The following is a 17,163-nucleotide window of genomic DNA, read 5'->3' as shown; positions in this document are numbered from 1 at the left end:
TCAATAACACGCACAAAGTTTAAACACGTCTTTAAAATGGCAGAAAAAAGTCTTCATACTTGCTGTTCTTACCATTTATAGATGAGGTCGTCTGTGAAGTGGGTGACAGTGGTTAGACATTTTTAAAAAGTGAGTTCCCAGGAAAATAAATGATAATCGGGACACACTTGATTTGAAGCAAAGGAACCCGATGCTAAATGTAGGGGAAAATATGCTGTTTTTAGTGTCGACGTTACACTTTAAAGACGCAATGAAATGCCATCTTCACTTCCTTCCACCGGTAGAATTGTAATGCATCATACAGTCAACTGTTTGAATCTGTGGAAAATCAGTTAGAAAGATAAAAGCGGTCTGATTCATTAAAGAGTGTATTAGCTCAAAACAAGTGTGTGTGTTATTATTCTAGTGTAGGATGAGGTCACTGTTATATACTCACTAAGGTTCCCATAAGTCCGGTTAAAGAGATCATTTAAATAGAGAATGAGGAGCTTCGATCGGTAGCGTCGGTTGATTGGAGACAGGAAGTCGAGTCAGCTGAGAGATATTTTTTGGGGAGCAACCTTTTGATGCACTAAAGCTGCTGAGGTTGTTTCTGGCAACGTGAAAACTCATCTTTGTCTTCTACGTTTTCTGAATGCTGCATTTGACATATGATGCTAAATGTGCTCCTGTAATCGGGAGCAGCACTGCTGGTGAATAAAGCAACTTTTTGCTTTGACTTTTAGCTCGACAGCCGAGGGCTTTGTGTCGATCCAGACGGGGTTGCTCAGCGGGGGTTCACAACCCGAAAGGGAATTCTTAAAAACCTCTCCCATCACACTGGTTTCAAACAGAAAAACTAAACTGAAAGTTTAAAGGTTGTTTTTCTTACAACACTCACAACCCATAAAGCACAGGGAAGCTGCTGTCTTAGTTCTGTATTTTGATGCTAAACCGTTGCAAAATGTTCAGTATCAAAACTCGTGTTTTGGGAGAACTGATGTTTTAGAGTTCATGGCTGGGTATCGGTACTTGATTCTAACTTCTTCTGCATCCAGAACTAGAAGAAATGGACTCTGGATGGTTCTTCTGGCAGCTTTCAAGATGAAATCATGGCTCAAATCAACCCAATCACGTACACATCACAGACTTTCTGTTGTGCTGCCTCAATGTCATCGTATAGTGAATATTCACTGCCTTGTGCTTCGTCTTTTCACACCACAGTGTTCTTTTAACAGAGATGTTATTCTCTGTTTTCCACCCAGAGACCACAGAGGTCACGTGATCGCACACACTAAGTTACAGAAATTCTGAGGTGCACGACCAAACACTGCGCACCACTTGCCGGCCGTGGTTACGCCATTTGCTGCCACGCGCCTCATGCCAGCGTCACTACGGCAAGTATTAAGTACACTTAAGAAGCTGCGCACCATCCCTGTCACATTAATAAATGAATAGATGAATAATGTGAAGTGTGGTTGGCCCACTACTGTTTCAGCTCGAACACGAACAGTTTGTGGTTTGGTGAAGACGAGCGTGGTGTCTGAAGGAAGTGTTAGAGGCTGAGATGTCAATAAATCCTTGTGAAGTATAGTACACGCTTGTGGCATCTGATAAAAATTAATGCAGTGGTGGTTTAACATGATGGGGGACAAATGAAGTGCCCTGTTGGTATTGGTATCACTTTAAGGGTTGGTACTGGTTTGGTACTGGGTTGGTACTGGTATCGTTTTAGGACGTAGAGACGGCCCGTTAACCACAGCTTCTCTCCTCCGTCGTCCTCTGTGAACTGTGACTTTAAAAGTGGATTTTTAAGAAGTGCAGCTCACCGCTTCATTTGGTACCTCGGGTGTCTGCCGGGCTACGGTGAGCTGAAGAGTCTGTGATAACCCCCCCCCCAGGATGTGGATTAGGTGAATGGATGCAGTGAATGGGCCTCAGCCCACCGAGCCGCTCTGGACCGATGCCCAATGCTACGCTGCTGGATATTATAATTAGTTTCTTACAGTGGGACTCTATTCAGAGTTCACACAGGGCTGCCGGGCAAAGTCTGGGAAAAGAGATGTTTCATTCTGTCCACGTCCTCAACGCTGTGTGTAACGGCACTAAAAAGAGATGTGAGAGCGGTTAAACCGACGAGATTAAACGTAAAGCTCGATACCCAAAAACAGATAGCGGTGCTACATGCGGTAGCTTTTTGACTTCTACTGATTTACAGATATTACACTCCTTCTATCACGTGTCTCGATGTTCCCAACGACTGCTTTCCTCTGTAGTCTAACTAGTTTAAACTCAGGCCCTGGTTCGACTCCTCTTTTCAGTGTGACTTCCGTCATCCGATCAGCCAGACCACAAACCGACGTGTTCTCATCCGACATTCGTAGCAAAAGCTACGAAAAATAATGCACCGAAACCTGTAGAGTAAATAAAAACTACAAAAATTCAACGGTTCAAATGTCAAAGTACTTGTAGCAAGTAACCAGTGAAGAAAAACCCAAATAGGGGAATTTATTTTCCCAAATATATAAACCCTCCAGCTACACAGAGATGTGTCTGCTGATGGGAGGAAGCAGAGACGTTTGAAATGTAAACACTCTGTAAGTCTCCTCTGAGCTCAGAGCGGTCGGCCGTGCACGGCCACATGATATCTTCATTACCTGGCCAACACACACACACACACACACACACACACCTGCTTACACACTCCACAGGCGTCTCGCTGTGTCTCTCTGTTCTGATTGGTCCGTGCAGGGAGCTGAAATCGCATCCAGGAGGTGACGTGCAGCGACACGTTGAAGTCCCCTGACTGTCTCATTTGTTGTTCTTGACTAAATGGACACTCTGGGACATCCCGACTGCTGCTGTTGTGATGTGATGTGATGTGATGCTTTGTTACAGCAAGTTTCATCTTTTCTGATTCCTAACGATGAGCAGCTGACATGTTAAAAATGTAGATGAACTACGGAGAATGAAGCTCGTTTGTCTGGAGATTAAAAGACGTTTTAGAATTTAAGAACAAATGGTAAATCAATAGATAGGTATCAGTGTGCCAAAGACTTGATTAATGATTTCCTTTTAAAGTGGAAAGATCTGGCACTAATTATATATCGGGGTTCAGTTGGTAATTGTTTTTTTTCCAGGGAAGTAACTCCGATTGATTGCTTATTAACTGGTCGGCCTGCTGAACGTGCAGAAAAGTTACATTTGTCCACAGGCCATCAAATGATTAGGAAATAAAAGATTATGTTTTCATAGATTAAAACAAATCATTAGTTTTACTGATGTATAATAATGAGTTTAGAGCTTGTGTTAGGAAGTTAAACAGCTCATAATTCATCTCTAATATCTATTTTATATTCACGTGAAAACATCTCCTTCAAACTACTGGATTCATTGAAGCTCATCACCAAAACTAAATTTTACAGATTACATGTGAACACATCATGATAACATTATTGTTTACCTTTATTAATCTTAATCTGATTCATGTAATCTTAATCTGATTCATGTAATCTTAATCTGATTCATGTAAACTTAATCTGATTCATGTAAAGTTAATCTGATTCATGTAAAGTTAATCTGATTCATGTAAACGTAATCTGATTCATGTAAACTTAATCTGATTCATGTAAACTTAATCTGATTCATGTAATCTTAATCTGATTAATATAAATTTAATCTGATTCATGTAAACGTAATCTGATTCATGTAAACTTAATCTGATTCATGTAATCTTAATCTGATTCATGTAAACGTAATCTGATTCATGTAATCTTAATCTGCATGTATAAACGGGTGTAAAACTGTCCAGGGCCGACGAGCCAAAAGTGCTTTACAAAGAGTATCGGGATAATAAAGAAGATGGTACGGTCGGCAATAAAAATGCAAGGCAAGCAGCTTTCTGTGACCAGAAGAATAAAGCCGGTCTGGAGGAAGACGGCGACTCTCTCAGGTATCTGTTCTTCCTCATAATTTGCTGGCAAGAATCCTCCTTTGAGTCTTCGTCGATACAAAAGCGTTTTATATATCTGGGAGACGAGGCGACCGGAGGATCCGTTTCTACCTCACGACGATATCCTGATGTTCACAGTTTGACTCTCCTGTGTCTCCACAGAGAAACTTGATTGATTAGTTTACTGTTAAACTTCACTGCAGGAGGTTCAGTGAGGAATGTTTAAGATACCTGGAGGAAGTCTAATTAGCAGCTTTAAAGCTTTAAAGATGGAAAAAAAAACTTAATTTGGAGGTTGAGAAAGAAATCGTGCTCCATCTTTGTTTGTATTGACATCAATGGAAGAGATACAGAGTCATGTTCATGTCACCTGATCAATGTAATCTCATTCTCTGTCTTTGGTCTCCACCAGCTCCAGTCTCTTTAGCTGCTAAATGCTACGCTATGTTCACCTCTCTAACTTCTGTACATTTATCTCTAATGAGTATATGAAATACAATGATTGTTATACAGTAACTCAAACCACCCACCAGTATAACAAACATGAATTAAATGAGCTCTATTGCAGCATTAAAGAAGCATCTTACATGGTACTGCTTCAGTGATACTCATTTAAAATGATATTATAGTATAGAGTCACAAAGAGCAGCTGTGGCTCAGAGGGAGAGCGGCTCGTCTTCCAATCTGAAGGTTGTCGATGTGTCCTTGAGCAAGACACTTAACCCCAAGCTGCTCCGGTGATGATGGGGAAGGAAAGAGTATTTCATGGTCATCTCTGCCATCAGAGTGTGAATGTGTGAGTGTGAATGATGACATGAAGTGTAAAAGCACTCTGAGAGACTAGAGAGGTGCTATACAGTCCTACTATAACGTCCATTTACCATGATATAATAATAATAATACATTTTATTTATATAGCGCTTTTCATAATACTCAGACACTTTACATTAAAATCATCATATATAAAAGCAATACACTAAAAACATAAAATACACAATAGTGGTCACACATTAAAAGCAGTTTTGAAAAGGTGGGTTTTGATTTGAGATTTGAATGTGGAAAGGTCAGTGCAGTCTCGGATGTGTTTGGGGAGAGAGTTCCAGAGGGAGGGGGCAGATATGGAGAAGGCTCTGTCACCCCATGTCCGGGGCTTGGTCCTGAGTGGAAGGGACAGGAGGTTGGCATCAGAGGAGCGGAGCCGACGGGATGGAGTGTGGTGATGGAGCAGGTCGGTGAGGTAGGAGGGGGCCTGATTGTGGAGGGCTTTATGAGTGAGGAGAAGGATTTTGTATTCAATCCGTTGTGGGATAGGGAGCCAGTGGAGGTTCTGGAGAACAGGGGTGATGTGGTCACGAGAGCGGGTGTGGGTGAGCAGGCGAGCAGTAGAGTTCTGGATGTACTGGAGTTTATTTAGGATTTTGGATGATGTGCCGTGGAGAATGCTGTTGCAGTAATCGATTCTGGAGGTGATGAAGGCGTGGATCAGAGTTTCAGCAGCAGATGAGGAGAGTGATGGGTGGAGACGGGCTATGTTTTTTAAGTGGAAAAAGGCAGTTCTGGTGATTTGTTTGACGTGGTGTTCAAAGGAGAGGTTGCGGATGTGTGGGGAGGGGGACAGAGTGGAGTTGTCGATGGTGTGGCAGAAGTTGTGACTGGTTTTGGTGAGGGATTTGGGACCGATGATGATCATGTCAGATTTATCACAGTTCAGTTTGAGGAAGTTGGTTTGCATCCATGATTTAATGTCAATGAGGCAGTTGGTGAGAGTGGAGTGAGTGGCAGTGGTAATGGCCTTTGTGGAGATGTAGAGCTGGACATCATCGGCGTAGCAGTGAAAGTGAAGACCATGTTGACGGATGATGTTACCAAGAGGGAGCAAGTAGAGGATGAACAGAAGAGGACCAAGCACCGAACCCTGGGGGACGCCTTGAGACAGAGGAGCAGTGGAGGAGGTGCAGTTGTTGATACTGATGAACTGTTGTCTGTTTGTGAGATATGATTTAATCCAGGAGAGAGCAGTTCCGGTGATGTTGAGGGAGGATTCGAGGCGGGAGAGAAGGATGTTGTGGTTGATGGTGTCAAAAGCTGCAGTGAGGTCGAGGAGGATGAGAATGTTGAGGTGACCAGTGTCGGAGGAGAGGAGGAGGTCGTTGGTGACTTTGTGGGCTGTTTCAGTGCTGTGCTGTGAGCGGAAACCGGATTGAAATGGCTCGAACAGATTGTTGTAGATGAGGTGGGCTTTGAGTTGTGTGGCGACAATGCGTTCCAGTATTTTTGACAGAAAGGGAAGATTAGAAATGTGACGGATATTGCTCATGGTGTCAGGGTCAAGTCCAGGTTTTTTGAGGATGGGGGTGACAGCAGCCAGTTTAAGTGTGTCGGGGACTGAACCGGAGCTGAGGGAGGAGTTAATGATGACTGTGATGAGTTGATGTAGCAACTAAAGAGCCTTTTGGCTCCATAGTGAGTACTTTTATACTCCATAGTGAGTACTTTTATACTCCATAGTGAGTACTTTTATACTCCATAGTGAGTACTTTTATACTTGGGGTTCATTTTCCTGATTATATCCGAACATACTTTTACTGAAGTTACATTTTAAATGCAGGACTTTTACCCGTAACAGTGTTTATTTAAATCCTGGTGTTAGTATGTTTACCAAAGTAAAAGACCTTGTCTCAATGACCGCTTTATTTTATAAACATGGTAACAGATAAATGGATTGTTTCATAACGTTTTCCTCTCGCTACGTAGTCGAGGTGTGACGCTTCTGAAGGGGACACAAACGTCTGTGGTCTCGTTGCGGTCTCTCCCAACATCTTTGGGTATCTCGTGCTCTAGAAGTTCTGAGTGTTAGACATTAATAAGGATGTTGCACATCAAAGCAAACGCTTGATGTTCAAACTTTGATCAGTTCAGCTTTATAAGAAGCTAAAATCCTCCAGAATGTCTGTGATTCAGTTAAATATAAAAGGTGGGTTCTGAGTTGATCCCGGTTTAGTTCTGGTTACATGAGCTCAGCAGGTGTTCACAACCCAACAGGGAATGTGTAGAACGTCCCCATCACACTAGTTTAAAGAAGAAAGACTAAACTGTTGTAAAGCTCAGGGAAGCTGCTGTAATACTAGTTTGTGTTTCAACATTCCTCTCAGTCATCAGTCAGTGCCTCCAGATTTTAAGAAGAATTCTCTCCATCTGTAACGACCCGCTGTGTTCGTCCTCACGCGGCCACCAGGTTACTTCTGATATCTATCTCTAAACTGAGGATCTATTCTGGGATCAACAACAAACTGTCTCCTCAACGTGACACACGTCTGATACACAAAAACTACTACAACACAAGATGTCCTGAATCTGAGACACACACACACACTGCTGCTGCAGCGTTTAGCAGCATACAGGGATGAGAGTGTTGTGCTTACTTGGATGTTTTCAGGCCCACAGTGCACCGCTGATCCATTAATGCATTAATGAAGTTCTAATCCTCCCATGGAAAAAAACACACTGAAGCTGCTGTTTCATAACAAAGCAGCTGTGTTTGCTGGAGCCCTGTGTGTGTGTGTGTGTGTGTGGGCGTCACCCAGCTAGGTGCTTAAAACTATAAAGTTTTACTCTTACGTTTCCTGGTTTAAAACCTGCAAGCGGGATTAAAAACATGTTTTCTTTAAAACAATAGCCTCAACCATTTATCACAGCCACAAGCTGTCGTTATCGTCACATTCTTCATCTTTCCGATGGTCCTTGAACACATCACGTGTGATGAAACGCTTCCGACAAAAAAAGCATAAAATTATATTTTCTTCAAAAACATTTTCTTCTACAAGTCTCCTTTAACAGCTCGTCACAAATAAACCGTTTGAAGTAATCAGATTCTGTAGGAAACATTAAATTGTGAGCTCTTCAGCTCAACCATGAAGCCATGATTGATTCTCCTGAGACCAACAGTCACAGGACAATAATCCTGTGAACCTTCGACTGAACGTCAGGCTGCTGAGCACAGAGGCTGTGGGTAGCAGCGACCAGCAGCACTTGTTTGGTGTCCACAGGAAACAGAAGCTGTTTTCTACTAACGATCCTCGTAGAAGAAGAGACGGATAACATTCACTTTATTGTTCCACGGGGAAACTTGTCCTGGACTCCAAGCTGCTGCAGCACACAACACGACGCACCTGTAACAGAGATCACACCGTACATTCACTCATCCATCGATGTGCTCAGAGACACGTGTTCAATAAAACAACAGACAATAGTTTATTCAAACCAGATAATAAATAATAAAACTCAATATCTCAGCCTCTGAAGCCCTCTAGTGTTCGCCGTTATCCCCAATTTTGCCATAAAAGCATTTCTAGCCTTCACTATTTTGTGAAATAGCTAAATCTGTAGAGAGATAACGGTGTAAGCGTGTTCATAGAGGATGAGCAAACCAGGAAAATGGCCCTTCGGTTAATCGCTGATCAGCTCGTTAAAGTAGGCGTCACCTCCGCCGCTCTGCTTCAGCCTCGATGGCGCCCGATGGGCGGAGCCGCCGGCCTCCAATTATCACTTTCTACAGAAAACTGAATGTGCCGATCAGAGACGGACTAGCGGCTGTTGATCACACGTTACTTTTACTCACCGCCGATCATTTAGTCTTTCTTTCTCCTCTACTAAATCACATCTTTGTGTCTCACGCTGTGCTAAAAATATCGTTTTAATTCAACACTGTAATAAACAGAATGTATAGATTAAAGGAGGGTGAATCTGAGCTTCACGTCTCCTCGGCTGCTGCTCAGGCTGTAGGAATCACAGCATGCTGAGTGATTACTACGGTGTTTTTAAAGGTACCAGCCTTCTTCCTGTGTGTCTTTTTCCTCTGCAGCCCCCCCCCCCTCCCTGCCAGCTGGGGCTGTCTCTTATATAACCCTGGTAGTCTGTAGTCAGCTTTATGGGCTCTGCAGCAGTCGGTATCTCGCCGGCTCTGTGAGGAGATCACAGTGAATTTGTGCAGCCGATGAAATATGTTCTAATGTGCCGAGTTACAGCTCCCTGAAACACATTGTGAGGTCATGTGATAGGATTGGCACCTTGTGAGGTCATGTGATAGGATTGGTACCTTGTGAGGTTATGTGATAGGATTGGTACCTTGTGAGGTCATGTGATAGGATTGGCACCTTGTGAGGTCATGTGATAGGATTGGTACCTTGTGAGGTCATGTGATAGGATTGGCACCTTGTGAGGTCATGTGATAGGATTGGCACCTTGTGAGGTCATGTGATAGGATTGGCACCTTGTGATTTGTTTCGTTTCTTCGCTCCCGTCCTTCGAGCGTTAGAGACGCTGCGTTTGCAATTATTAATGAAAGCATGTTGGATGATTTATACATAAATATATCTATAGCATAGTAGTAATAGTAGTACATCATATTTTTGATAATAGCTGATGGTAAATTTGAGTAGATTTCACTTATGGCGTGTTTTCTAAGTCATGTGACCAGGTCTTTACTCACACAAGCTTTGTGTCTTTGTTGGGAGCTGGCGAACAGAAACCTAATGTATAAATAATCACCACATTGAAGTTGCTCTGGATAAAAGTGTCTGCATGATGAATGTGAAGTATACGTGTGAGTTATTTGGGTATTTGGGTAGAATCCAATCAGAGGATCACAGAAATGTTTTTTTTAAACTATAGCTATAGTTTATTGTAACAGAACACATAATAATATTCTGTCTCTGCAGAAATGTGACACACATCCTGAATCTTAATTTCCTGAGATCTGCGCACACACACACAGACACACACACACACACACACACAATGGTAACGCCGTCGTGTCCGCTTCATACCGCAAATAAACGGGGTAATTTACCAGAATGTGTCTCCGTGTTCGTCAGCGTATCTCGTTACCTGAAGGTCTCTCTGCTCCGTCTGCCAACAAGCAGCTCCACACGCCTGCCGTCCTCTTTACATTTCATATAAAACTACTGTTTCTTATGATTTGGAGCTTTGAGCACTCAGTACTTTGAGAAATGTGATCGCCCCAGAAGAATGTATTATTATTACGGGAGTGTGTGCAGCACCTTGTGTTGTCGGATCAAATGTTCGTCACCAAAGCTTTATAACAGAGAACGAGGCCTTTGTCTTTCTTTCTCTCTTTTTTGACTTCCCATCCCGCCGGTGCGAGCTGGCAGGATTGCACGGGGGGGTTATTATTTGAAGGCTTGTGTTAACATAAAAGCCGGCTCATAAAAAAGTTCCCCGCAGTGAAAACGACCGAAATAAACACGGAGCCGGAATAACAGTTCATCTCACCTCCCTGAAAATGGAGGCCGGGGGACGGGAGAGGCATTAGAGAGGGGGGGGGGGGGGGTACCTGGGGGGGGGATGAAGCCATTTGCTGGATTTTTTTATTTATTGGTCCAGAGTGCATTGCAGCAGGATGAGAGATGTGTTTATAGCAGGACTGCAGTCTGACCTCTGACCCCGGTGTTAAAGCAACTGCCCGTCAGATTGTATGGAAGCTACGTGCTTCTGTTGCACGAGTCAAATGTTCTTGTTGTTTGTTGTTTGTTGTTCTGAAAGCATCATTCATACTTCAGTGGACTCCCTCGCAGTACTGGCCATCTCTTCCATGTGTTAGGCTGGTGAGGACGCTTCACTCTGCATCCTACTCTCCGGTTCCAGAACGTTTCCGGCGATCATCGTTGAGGCTCAAAACATTTCAAGCTATAATTACCTCCTCGTGGTTTGTATCCCTCCGCCAACCGAGTCCAGCTTTAATTTACACCCACGACATCTGCAACACGTCTCTAATGGACCTCAATCAGCTCTCGCTGCTTAATCACTGCAAACATGTGTCTTCGTCTGCAGTTTAATGACGTTAACTGCCGTTTGGTTTGAATAAAAATTAAAGAGCTCCGACGTTTTTTTTTGTTTCCCACTGAAGATATGAAGTTGTGAAGTGTCTCTCACTTATTGTCTGGTGATGTGGGCTGGAACTGTGTTAAAGTGTTTACGCGTTCACTCTTTTGGCTTTTTATTCACGTAGAGCCCGTCAGCAGCACTCCGAGTCATGTAGAACGTCTGTATTCATAAACACGTCCCTGCTTCTCGCTCTCTGGCCTGTTTCTTTATTTAATTATACTTTTTTTTAAATCGGCATTGTCTCTTTCACCGCACGCTGAGCTCGCCATCTGCTGCACCGTCAACACCCTTAAAAAGTCATCGCTGCATTCTTAATTACCTCCGTTTAATCCCCCCCCCCCACCCCCCCTTCAGGGAGATGAAAGGTTATTAGAAAATGAGTCGACGTGGAGGGATTTATGCAGAGTGCAGCAGGATACTGTGTGGATGGAGGTCCTGGTGCTTTTATTCTTCTTTGCTTCCTGTTTGTTTGCTTTGTATTGATTTTAATTGTCACCTGAACGTCTCGTCGTCCAGACAAGAAGAGAGAGAGCTGCTCCAACGAGCCAACTATCAGGACGCTCTGTTAATTCTATTCTATCGCTTCAGTCACAGAGACAAAAGTTTGTGTTTAACGTCTGGTTGTAGACTAATCGACTGATTTACATGCTGGGCACATCTTTACATTGTAAGATGTGGCCTCTGGCCTGCAGGAGGATTTAATTAAGATGAATTAAAAGTGAAAATGATTTAGGTTCACAGATTTTGCTTTGTAGTTTATTCTCCGTGACTGAAGTGTTTTCGGTTGGAGCAGCTGATATCTTGTATCATGTTCTGCAGGAACAAAAGTGATGTAAAGTACAGTATATGTGCAGCTTTAAACACGAGGTACGTCCACAGTAATGTGTGTGTTTTAATCTGCCTACAACCCAGTTAATCTATAAAGATCTGTTGACAATGAGTGCAACGTCTGAATTCAGAAACTTGTCACTTACGTTCGTCTCAAGTAATCTAAAGCTGTGCTCTCATATGAACCGCCATGTTGTTGTTTTTTTGCAACCAGTGAACAGGAAGTGACCATATCTGGACTGAGGAGGAGTGACGTAGAGACGCCGTATACGTCTCTGGCAGAGACCTGTCAATCACTGTGTAGCCCCGCCCTAAAGCATCCCCTGCTTTATGGTCTGTGTGACTCTAAATGGACCATAATGTACTAAATGAACATCATGCTGTATTGAAGAAGACTTGAAACTAGAGATTGAGACCATAAACTCATGTTTACAATGTTTACTGAGGTAATAAATCAAGAGAGAAGTAGAGTCATTTTCTCATAGACTTCTATACAACCAGAGGAGTCGCCCCCTGGTGGACACTAGAGAGAATGCAGCTTTAACACATGAAGCATCGGCTTCACTCGGCAGAGCCGGAGGTGATTACACCTCGGTCACGTATCGGGTTCCTAATTTTGTCATAAACAACCGAGTCTTATGACCATTTCTTGAATTTGTCTGACATCATCATTGCTTATTATTTTGTAAATGACTCCTCTTCTTCATCCTCGTGTGTTTGTTTTCTTCCTGGTTTCGCATTCAGCTGCATTGGAAACGTTTATTCTCACATCAGGACATCACGCGTTAGACTTACTGCGTAGAGTCTGCTTTAATGTCCGGTCCAAATGATTCAGTTGTTTGCGTCCTCCGGGTGATTTCTTTAATTATTATCTCAAGGTCGCATGTGTGAAGGTGGCTCACGACATGTCGCCCTCGATCTGCCTCCGCATCACCTTCCTCCTCTTCCTCCTCCGCAGTCATCGACAGTCAATGACGAGATGTGAAGAGGTGATGCATCATCCAGCTCTCTCCTCTCTCACCGTCGGCGTGAGAACGAGTCTCGTTAGCATTCATGTGTTGACTTCTACGCTCTCTCTCACACGTAGAGCGTCCTCCATTATTGAGCAGTTGTAAGCGCTTTGAAGTTCTGCTGTTTGGGGAGTTTTATTATCTTTTTTGGAGCTTGAACGAGGGGTCTTTATGAAAAGACAGAAAGCTCAGCAGCTGTATTGATCAACACCATTTTTCCAGATTTTTCTCTTCAGAACAGTTTATTTCTAAACACACGATCATAATAAGGAGCCGCCGTCAGCTGTGCTGTGTTCGTTAAAACGGGGTCACGGTGACGGAGAATCGAATTGACTCGCGTCTCATCAGTGTTTGACCTCGTGTGGCAAAAAGCTGCTTCATCTGATGCATTTAACAGTGGGGCACACATTCAGTCATTTAATGTGGCCAGATAACGTTTAAACAGTTTCACAGCGGCATCAGAACCAAAATCAAAAACCAGAGTCTTGTTGAAGGTTTTAATCAGGATAAGATGTTTCTGTAAATGTCCCATATTAAACAGGAAGCATCTGTTCAGTAAATTGATTAACTCAACACAGAGCAACACGAGCTGAGTGACTTCCACTGATATATGACACATGTATGACAACAATAAAGCACGTGAAAGTGTGTTGGGATTACTTGTTGTGAAACATGAAGCACAATTGTTCGTGACTCTGACTTTCAGGATTATCTTCTCAGCCTTCGATGATGCAGCCTCACATGCAGCTGATGCGCATTCAGAGCAGCTTAGAATAAGCTTTAAATCAGGATCACCGACATTATAGGCAACAAATACAGAAGGTTAAAGCTGCATCACCGAAGGAAGACGACACATGAATGTGTGTCACGGATGTGTGACGAGGACTGGAAACGGCGTTCGGAGGCGGTTGACTTTCACGTATAAAATGTCCATTAAATCCCGATATTCCGGTAATCTTCGGCACCACTGGGTCCACAGAGCATGCTCACTAGCGTCTCCTTTAGCCCTCGGCCCAGCCTCGTCCTCAGGAAATTACTCTGGATTCAGCTATTAATGAATTTTAACATTTGTAGGACCTAATGATTTAAATAAGGGCATTTACAAGTGTTACTAATCAGAAGTTGATTTACTTAAAATATTGCAATTATCCACTGAGTTACAGACGTCTTCTTCTCAATATACGTCTGTGGGAAAAAGTGTTTGTGGTGATGAACCTGGAGGTTGTAGTTCCATCGTTTGGCAGTAATATAAACGTCGGTGTTCTTGGATGGTGGTCTTCTTGGGGGCTTGACGTGTTTCCTCTGAATGTTGATGTACAATAGAGAAATATAACGTTCAGAATAAATGTCTTACCGTTGGAGTTATTTTTAATTTCCTTCCTACAGTGAGAGTCTGACCGAGAGGCCGACAGCCGAGAGACGTCCGACTGCATGAAGAGTGCCGGGACCCTGGTCCTCACGCTCACCACTGCCTGGACATGGTGAGCGTCTGTTTGTTTACGCTGTGTGTTTTCTAGCCATTGCTGGTACCTTCCTGACCCATGAAAACTATTTTAGGCTTCACAAACTAGCTGTCAAAATATATATAGATATATATTTATACATATATTATATAGATATATATTTATACATATATTATATAGATATATATTATATAGATATATATTTATACATATATTATATAGATATATATTCCTTTATATCATGATGTATGTTATTCTTCGGCACACAGATGGAGATGAATCATTTTTAGAAGAACAGAACCGTTGCATGAGGTCATTTTGAAGTGTGTTGTCGGTTGCTTTCACAGATGCTCCGCACGTTTTTATATATTCTGTAAACCGAGCCTGTGTGTGTGTGTGTGTGTGTGTGTGTGTGTGTGTGTGTGTGTGTGTCACATTTTTTTATTGAAGCGCCATCATAAATAACTCACCGTAATGAGGGTGTGCTTACACGGGAGAGAGGGGAGGAAGAGGAATGGGGGAAAGAGAGAGAGAGGATGGGAGATGAAGAGGAAGGGGTGGAGAGAGAGAGAGAGAGAGAGAGAGAGAGAGAGAGAGAGAGAGAGAGGATGGGAGATGAAGGGGAAGGGGGGAAGGGATGATTGAGAGAGATGTAACAGTTTGACCTTGAACCGAAAGCATCGTTTGATGCTCGAGCTAGTTCAGCACATCAGCGTGTTTCTTCTTCTTCTCTTCTCTCCCCTCTCAGAGGCTCCAGCCCTCTTAAGTACATGTCATACATGCTAATGGTAAGTAACGGCGGCGCTATCTAGGCCAGGCGGAGAGATTGGCAGCAGCATCAGGTCGCTTCAGGTGTTGCTGTCACGATGAAACCCCAAAAAAAACAAGCTCCTGCGTTTTGCACCAGAACGTCTTGAGCGAGGAAGTCGACGGGGGGGGGGGGGAAGCAGCATCAGGCGTTGAATTAAAAAAACGTGTTCAAAGTTCAAAGAAAATCTATTTTGCTGTGGATTCCGTCTGCTGCTTCCTCCTGCGAGTTCACTGTCAACACATGTAGGATTAGTTTCTCTGCAGTGAAACAGAGCGACGACGACGATAATAACCTGTCAGACCGGTGGTCCGATAGTTCAGAATCGATGACCTTTAACCCGGCTGAGAGCGGCTTTACAGCAGATGAAAAGCAGCTGAATAATGTGTGAGATATGCTTTGAAATGTAGACGTGAAGCATGTGGAGGAAATTTGGGATTTACACCTACTTATACGGCCAAAAGTATGTGGACAGCAGGAGATAACCTCTAAATGAGCATCAGATAAGTACTTGAAGTGTGAGGCTGCATTATCAAAGGCTGAGATGTGAAGCCAGCGCTTTAAACCTGCATTCTCTCTAATGTCCACCAGGGGGCGACTCCTCTGGTTGTATAGAAGTCTATGAGAAAATGACTCTACTTCTCTCTTGATTTATTACCTCAGTAAACATTGTAAACATGAGTTTATGGTCTCAATCTCTAGTTTCAAGTCTTCTTCAATACAGCATGATGTTCATTTAGTACATTATGGTCTATTTAGAGTCAAACAGACCACTTTTCCGGTGTTTTGATCTAAGAGGTACCGGCTCTTTAAGTAGTGCGAGCTCACCGATGACATTCATGCTGATTGATGACACTGACCGTCTCACAGGTCACAGGTCGTCAGGTTTAATTCCTGCTGAAGTCCATTTAGTGTCCTCTCTGAATGTCCTTGAGCTTCCATCTGAACCTCCACCTGCTCCGTCTGTGTGATTCATGTGAGCATCAGCTGGAAGTGAAGACGTGCCTGAAATTAATTTTAAAAGGACGTTAATTTCTCTTTTCCCCAGAGGTCGTTCCGATCATTTGCGAACGATGACCGTCACGTCATGGCCAAGCACACCGGCATCTACCCGGCGCCGGAGGAGCTGGAGGCCGTGCAGACGCTGGTGTCCACCGTGGAGGGAGCCCTCAAGAAGGTCTCCGACTGGATGGACGGCCTCAACGAGTCCTCGGGGAAGACCTCCGCCAACGACGACGAGGCCGGGGACAAGAAGGTGGAGGAGGACGCTGCTGAGACAAAGTATGTCACGCTGGACGTGTTTTTATTTTCTGTTTTTATTTCATGTTGTACCGCGTTGATTAACCCTCTGGGGGGGATGATTGGATGATTAAACAAGCTCAACAAACAGTCATAAATGATCAACGTTTGGCCCGTCGCCTAAACATCCACACAGAGGTTCTGGATTAACAAAGCGTCTCTGTGGACAGAAACACAGAAACATTCTGTATTATAGATATGTAGTCTGCAATGTCTTCACAGAGATTATCACATAATGTTGGACATGATGTTAACATCCGATTCTTGGCTTTGGTCGCCATCAGTGGGAACCACTTTTTCATAAATAATAAATAGTGACATAACACCCGACATGACGACCAGGAGGAAGATTCCTCTGACTCGCACTAGTGTAATCATCTTAAGGCTAGTCTGGAGAGAAGAACGTGTTACAGGAAGAACCAGTAACTCTTTGATTGTTCATGAGGAATGTGAACTTTGTATCTAGACAGACTTGGAACATGAATTCGTTCTTTAACCCTCTGAATCCCAAAACCTGCCGGCAGGATTGGAAAGCATGTTTTCTTTAAACTTTCGCCAAAACTCCGCACTTCAACCTCGCCAGAAGCTGAACAACATCAGACACACGTCATGTGTGACGAGCGCTTCAGTCAGAAAGAGAAACTGAAAACTAAGCCTGAAATTGTGATATTTCATCAAAAACATGTTATTCTACATCTCATTTAAAATCTATTCACAAATCAACCGTGTGCTTTAACCAGAGTCTGCATAAAACATTCAATGATCCTCAACGCAGCTATGAAGCCATGATTGACTCGACTGAGACCAACAGTCATGTGACAACAAGGAGGAGACACTTTGACTGAAGTTCAGGAAGTGAACACAGAGGAGGGGAGAGGAGAGGAGAGGAGGGGAGAGGGGAGGAGAGGAGGGGAGAGGGGA

General features: G+C 43.4%; 1 protein-coding gene across 3 annotated transcripts in view; it reads left to right on the top strand.

The window, feature by feature from the left end:
* Positions 1 to 12,172: 12,172 nt before the first annotated feature.
* The window catches only part of LOC116396145 (spermatid perinuclear RNA-binding protein-like), a 36,517-nt gene continuing 31,526 nt past the window's right edge, over positions 12,173 to 17,163 (top strand). For 2 of the 3 annotated variants that reach the window (XR_004213582.1, XM_031870569.1), the window contains exons 1-3: positions 12,173 to 14,153; positions 14,884 to 14,923; positions 15,992 to 16,224. Coding sequence is in view for 2 of the 3 variants with exons in the window: in XM_031870569.1 (XP_031726429.1) it covers positions 14,906 to 14,923; positions 15,992 to 16,224 (251 nt within the window). In the remaining variant the exon portion in view is untranslated. The remainder of the gene's footprint in view (positions 14,154 to 14,883; positions 14,924 to 15,991; positions 16,225 to 17,163) is intronic. The other variant, XM_031870570.1, reaches the window with a different exon arrangement.

This window comes from Anarrhichthys ocellatus, unplaced genomic scaffold (genome assembly GCF_004355925.1).
Source record: "Anarrhichthys ocellatus isolate YVR2014 unplaced genomic scaffold, GSC_Weel_1.0 scaffold53, whole genome shotgun sequence".
NCBI classification, from domain to species: Eukaryota; Metazoa; Chordata; class Actinopteri; order Perciformes; family Anarhichadidae; genus Anarrhichthys; species Anarrhichthys ocellatus.
Note: the sequence above shows the minus strand (reverse complement) of the source record. Positions and strands in the feature narration are given on the sequence as shown.